Below are 6,740 nucleotides of genomic sequence, written 5' to 3'. Positions count from 1 at the left end.
GGGTCGAACACGTTGCCAAACATGGCGGAGCCGATCATTTGAAAAGTTCAATTCGGTAATGTCATTTTTTTAATAATTATTGTTAAATATACCGATTCCTTATAATAAATATGCATATGAATATTATACGAATACCCATTTGAGTATAGCGATATGATTTGAATAATTCTACTAAGTTTTGAAAGCTTCGTTGATATTTCTTCATTTAAATTGTAAAGCACTTACACTCCAAGCCAAAAGTTTCGGAATAATAATTCTATAGATCCAATAACTGTTATTAAATCTGAAGAATTATTATTAAAGACAGAATATTATTATGAATATTTCAATTCGTAAAAATGTTAATTTTTAAAAAGTGTTTTTAAACTTTTGATCTGGAGTATAGATAATTAATATGGAGTATCTTTAATGAACCATTGTGCGAGTATTCTTATTAATTATAGAGTCTATAGAAATTTTATCTTGTTTCTTTTACAACGAACATTTGACGAGAGAATAAAGTCCCTTGTAAATATTTAAATTACGTTATTAGATATACTGTCGATCAAAGTGAAAAAATAAGGTATAAAGTTAAATATAATATTTCAGGTACATGAGCGTGTTCCATTATTACAGCGTGGATGTCGTGCTATTTTATATATTCAGTTTAATTCTGATAATTTATGGACTTAAAAAATTATGTTGGCGAGTGGTAATCGGTCAAGATGTCTTTAAGAAGAAAGTAGACTGACGGATAAAATTCTGTGAAATTCTCTGCCAAATTAATTTTATTTATTGTAGCGAATAGGATGTGTCCTCTTAATGATATGGTAAGTATTGGGACTAAATAGAGATTATATAAATCGAAGGATATTCTCGACTTTTTAAAGATCTCTAATATATTTTTTATAAGTTGTAATTATAGCTCAGCTATTACGCTATCGATTTGTAATTATACGATTCATGATAAATTTGTTTTATTTGTATGTCATCTGTAATGTGTCTACATGACAAACTAAAAAGATTTATACGTGTATGAAATAAGAGACATTTATGCGTATATACTGTAGTGTTTTCATTGAATGAGAGAGAGAGAGAGAGAGAGAGAGGAGAGAGAAATTCATTAACCGCTGATATAATAGGAATCTACTTTTCGGAAGATGTTAAGCTATTTTACAATTGCGTGAACGTAGTTGTAAGTGGTTGTAATTGTAAGAATTGATTAATCATATTCGAATATTTTCCTCATATTTGACTGATAATATTTGTGAGATCGGTTAATGTTACAACTACAATCACTTACAACTACGCTTACGCAATCATAGAATGGGGTTTATAGCGAATGAATATCGCAGCCATGACACCATTTTTTCTACGTTATCCATATACCCTATTCTATAAAAAGATAACAAATTCAATCTCATAACTTATCTTAATTAAAATTTCAAATTAAAATTTCAAAAATTTGGCGCGACAATTGACATCTATCGTTATGAAAAAGCTTATTATCTCAAATCAATTTTAATTAAGTAAATCGACAATTATTAAACGATAAATTCTGTAATCGATAAGTTGTTAAATAAACTTATAAAATAATCAGTAAAGCGCCGAATAAAATAGATTTATACAATAGGAGGATAGCAACATGTTCGAACGCCGTTGTACTTTTTTAAACAGAATTGTTCGATATTTCAAAGTTAGCGAGAAAATTGGCGAGAATGTTCCTGACAAAAATCAATACGCATAACAATTAACTAATAGAAGCTTGATGGAAGGAAATACACACAAAGGAAGATGTCAAAGGTCAACGGACGTGTCTACCTACGAGGAGCGTTTCGAAGGATTAATAATGTTGATGTGCAACATAGAGAATCGCTTTAGAGAGGGCTTTCTGCACACGTGTTCGTTTATGCAAACGTATGCAGAAACTGGCGATTGGCCTAGAGCGAGTTTGCGATATTCGATGAAGGAGGAAGTGCTGTCGTGTAGAAAAAAAAAGCCGGTCGCGAGCTTGGGAAAAGGGTGCCAGACGGTCGAGAGCGGAAGTGATCGGAAAGAAGGCAGGCCAGATGTTCGTCGAGCTCATTTACGACGCCAATTTATTTACGCCTGCTTAAATATATTTTATCTAAAAATACGGGAGATATCCAGGCTCGCGGAGGTCAGGTATGCCGATTAGCTTTATCGATTTCACACGACACAGTGGCGCAATGAAAACAATCGTTATCTGACATCGTTCGCGCGATAAAATAAACAAATCGATCGCGAATGGGAGATTCAAGGACCGTCGCTCTCGACAAAGAGAAGTAGTACTAATCAGAAAATAATGACCACTCGGAATTTAATTGGTATTGCCTCTCGACTACAATTTGCTTTCGAACAATTTCATTTTAATCGTATTCATTTATATTCTCCTGATACATTCAAGATAACGCGAGAAACTAATATGAAAGTTTGATTATAAGCGAACATTTCACAGTTGCTAAAATACGCAATTCAATTCATGGCGTTAATTTGCGGAATTTATTGTAATTTTCATGTATGCTGATTTTCCTGTTCCTCCAGAATCCTATTACTATTCATGATATGTAAGAACGTCAGGTGTAACATTACGCAACCTGAATATAATTTGGAGCAAATTTCTGACTAGTGGCAAATTTTTAATAGCGGCTTTATATCGACTTATAAAATTTGAAACTAATTTCAGATTGGTCACAAATGTCGTTATTATTTTGAACGACTGCGCGTCCTTGAAATTGATTTACCTGATCTTTTTACATCATGTTATTTTCATAAAGAGGAGACTTTTTATGCTCCATTTCTACCGATGCAAATTAATTTTAATCTCGGTTTAATTGTCCGTTATCTTCTTCTAATTCTTAAAACTGAAAAAGGATAAAAAATCTGCATCCGGTAGAAATGAACATTAATAAAAATCTCCCTTTTAAAACAAACAAAAACAGAAATACTTTAGGAGATCGACAATTTTATCTCTGAATAAAAAAAAAAAAACATAAGTATTGACGTACCCATGGCAATTTCGCTTCGATTACGTCGAGGCTTCATTCTCGACTTTATTCGTCGAGCACGACGAATCTTTTGCATCAATCCAGTGTAATAACGCAATGAAACGGTTGATCGTCCTCTCAATTTCACCTTGTTGAGGAACCGAGGGCACATCGAATCGACGATTGTTAAGAAAAACGCCGGAGGTGATTCACGCTGGCGACCGCGCGGCGACGCTCGCGTCGACGCTCCTCCCCGCGACTCCGTGGGACGTCCCTCACAGTGTGCCGTTGCGTTCGCGGCTATGTTCAGGCAGCGTCGGTCGGTGCGACGGTGCCTACAATCGCGCGGCTCGATCAGTAGCAGCTGACTCGCTGGTCGGAGTGTACGTTGTTGCGCCGCCTACTCGTTGAAGCGAGCCGCGCACGCGCGCGTCCGCACGCCCGCCCGCCCGCGTTCGTTCGACGGCGAGAGAGTTTACTCGCGTACAAACGAAAGCCGTCCGAGTCCGAGATAGTGTGCGCGTCGTCGTCGTGCCTGCCTGCCTGTCCGTTCTGTGTCAGTGCCCTGTGCGTGTGCTCTGTGCGTGTCTCTCTTTCTTTCTTTTTTTCTCTCTCTCTCTCTCTCTCTCTCTCTCTGTGTGCCGTGCGCGGTGTCGTATACGTTCCGCGCGTGTGTATCTATACGTTCTCGAAAGAAGCGGAGAAGAGATATGCCGTTCGCAGTCTCTGTCACCGCCATCGCCACCGCGAGCTACTACGTGACAAACGGCGCGCACATGAATCGTGCGCACGCCGCGACGGACACGCACGACGAGGTGAGCGATCCCCACGTTGAGTTGAGCGTATAAAGAGCCACGCTTTTATACGCGCGCGCGCGAGTAGGATGTTAATCCGCGCCTCGCGCAGAAACAAAAGCAAGCGAACGAGGTGAGACTTTAGCGGTCCGAATGTAGCGCTGAATTAACTGTAATCAAATACGACGGAGAGAGGATTGCGAGAAAAGCGGCGGGACAAGTTTTATATATACATATATTCATACGCGGCATACACGTGCAAATGTATAGATACAATAAATACATTTATATGTCAAGTATAAATGTTTATATCAAGCGCGTGGATGGGAGGGATGAACAGGAAGAGGTGCGGAGCGGAAGAAGAACGGCGGGGACGCCGCGGCCGAGACTCGTGTGAACGCACGTGGGCTTTTATTAGGAGAGCCGACGGGAGCATGTGCGCGTTCTCCGGTCTATCCGAGGGAAGTTAGCGGGGTGGCGAAACCGGCACACTTTATGTGCACCTATAACGTACGAGCGGGCGATCGATCGCGCGGTCGACGCGCCGTATTTCGAGGTGGAACGACGGAGAAAGGAGCAGCAGCCCGGAGTCGACCCTTATCCGGGGGGAGGGGGGGGTAGGATTTACGCACGCCACGTCGCGTCTCGTCTCTTCACCGCGATCTTCTCCTCCCCCGTCGTCGCTGTCGTTCAAGTCATCGTCTCGTCGCGTTGTTCCGCACCGTCTATTGTTGTGCGTGTCGCGTGCGCGGCCATCGCCCGCCGTCGGCCGGGACGACGCGTCCGCTGCGCGTTTCTACCCTCTGACTGCCTTCTCGGCTGCCGCGTGACGTAATCCATTCAAGCGCTTACTACGCAATACAAGACACGACCGTCACTCTTTCTCTCTCTCTCTCTCTCTCGCTCTCTTCCTGCCCGCCGCTGCCATCCGCTCCGCTCGTCTCGCTCGCGCTCCGTCGCGCCCGCTCAATGCCTGCGACCGACTCTACCTCCCCACCAACCCCTCGATGCCTCCGCGACGCGACGCGACGCGACGCGGAGCAGCGCGGCGCGCCCTCCTTCTTCCTCTGTTTTGATCGCTCGCCGCCGGCGCAGAGTGCTCGCGCGATTGGGCGAGAAAACCGATCGACGGATGAAGCGCGAGAGAGTGACGCGAGTCCGTTTCACGTGGGACGCTTCGTCTCCGCGCGACGCCGGGCATCGAACACCGTTCTTCTTCTTCTCTCCTGTACTCGACGCACTAACGACGCGTCGTCGTCTAACCCGTTTAGTGTTCTGCCCTCCCGACGGTGGTGAACTTTGCGTGTCACGCCGAGTGAAAATCTAATGCCTACGTTAACTAAGTACGCCGTGGGGAATCTAAAGGTTGGTGTCACCGTTAACCGCACTTTCGTTCGTCCGTTTTGTCTCTTTATCCGTTTGACTGACTGACTGACTGACTGATCGAACGAACGAATGAATGAGCGGCAGACTTCGACGTTGTTTACCTTCGATTTCACCCTATCGCGAGACTGTGCCGATTATATCGAAAATTGAGAATCGCGTTAATGTCAACATAAGCCGGGAATCGAACGTATTTATCGGTCGAAATCGTAAGACGCGCACCGAGAATATAAGGAACCGCAGCGTCTCGCGTGTGAGATCCGCCCTCTTCGACCTCCCACCCTCGTACCTCCCTTTGTCTCCGGGCAGAGCACGCTTTCTTCCCCTGTAACGGTCGCATTCCTAAACCACAATTCGAAGACGGTGGAATACGTGTGTCGTCCGGCAAAGACGGATCGACCGAAGGTGCGCGTGTCTCTCTGCGTGCGAGAGGGACGCTTTTACCAAATGTGCGACGCAGTCGGTTCCGTGATGCCGCGCCGAGTGCGCGTCCGTCTCCCTTCGACGCGGAAAACGTGCAAGTGCTAGCGACGTTGTTTACAAACATGACTTTTGCGCGATAAAAATCCAGTCCGGGGAAAGCCGTGGTGCGCAAGTTAGTCGTAAAATTGAGAGATAAAACTTTTTTCACAATATACGCCCGGAGATCCTTTCAAACGGCGACGCGACGCAACGCGTCGATTCGTCGCCCACGTTCTGCATATGTGTGCCGTTAGTGAAGAGAAGCAGGTAGCGTGATCAGTGACCAAGAAAAATGTCTAGTCGGATTAACTGGAATTTTGAAAATGGACGAATTGGGATTTTCTGTTCGGGTTGAAATCTACCTGACCGGAATTCTGATTGATACAGTTGGAATCTTCTGATTCGTCTATTTTCAACCAGGTATTTTTGTCACCGTAGCGTTCGACAAGTGTATTCTCGACAAGTGAATCTCGTGGCATGTAGAAAAACGTAAGGGTCTACCGGACAAACTTGCCCAACCGCGTAATTATAATCATAAAGAGAATTATCCAGTCACGTTTCTGTCACAAAGCGAACGTAAATTCGGTTGTATAATTTCCTGTATGTGGTTGAGTTTGCCTGGATGGTCCATAAGACGTAATCAACATTTTTTATTTATTATTGCTTAGTGCTTACGTATTGTCTTAGGTTCTCTGTGATTGGCCAATTTCTTTATCAACTTACTGCTTATGGATCTGGTTTTTTTTATCGAGCTGAATTAATATACACTTTTGGAACTTACAATGAAATATGTATATACTTGATATGTGACGTAAAGTGAGAAAAAGGTTCTAAGTGTAGGAATAAAAAACAGACTGAAAAAAAGTCTTGCTGCATTAATTGGAAAATTCTGGTAGATTCAATCAGAAAGGTGCAAGTCAGACATTTACAGTTAAATTTATTAAACGTTCTATTTAAAAACTAGAAATTTATTTACGATAAACAGAATTCTGATTTATGTACGATCAGAATTTGTTTTTTCTCGATGTATATTCATCTACGTGCCACCGGCTTAAAATTTTCAAAGGTGAGATGACTCCACTCGGATGACGTACGTCTATCGTGTGCGGCTGGT

At 43.1% G+C, this 6,740-nt stretch overlaps 1 protein-coding gene across 1 annotated transcript in view; it reads left to right on the top strand.

The window, feature by feature from the left end:
- Ugt50B3 (UDP-glycosyltransferase family 50 member B3) overlaps nt 1-882 on the top strand; it is a 10,387-nt gene extending 9,505 nt beyond the window's left edge. The window contains exons 7-8 of the mRNA XM_018449598.1: nt 9-55; nt 589-882. Of these exons, the coding sequence (XP_018305100.1) occupies nt 9-55; nt 589-730 (189 nt within the window). The 3' untranslated portion in view covers nt 731-882. The remainder of the gene's footprint in view (nt 1-8; nt 56-588) is intronic.
- The last annotated feature ends 5,858 nt before the right edge of the window (nt 883-6,740 follow it).

This window comes from Mycetomoellerius zeteki, unplaced genomic scaffold (genome assembly GCF_001594055.1).
Source record: "Mycetomoellerius zeteki isolate Tzet28-1 unplaced genomic scaffold, Tzet1.0 scaffold25, whole genome shotgun sequence".
NCBI lineage: Eukaryota > Metazoa > Arthropoda > Insecta > Hymenoptera > Formicidae > Mycetomoellerius > Mycetomoellerius zeteki.
The sequence above is the reverse complement of the archived record's forward strand: the minus strand, read 5'-3'. Positions and strand labels throughout refer to the sequence as shown.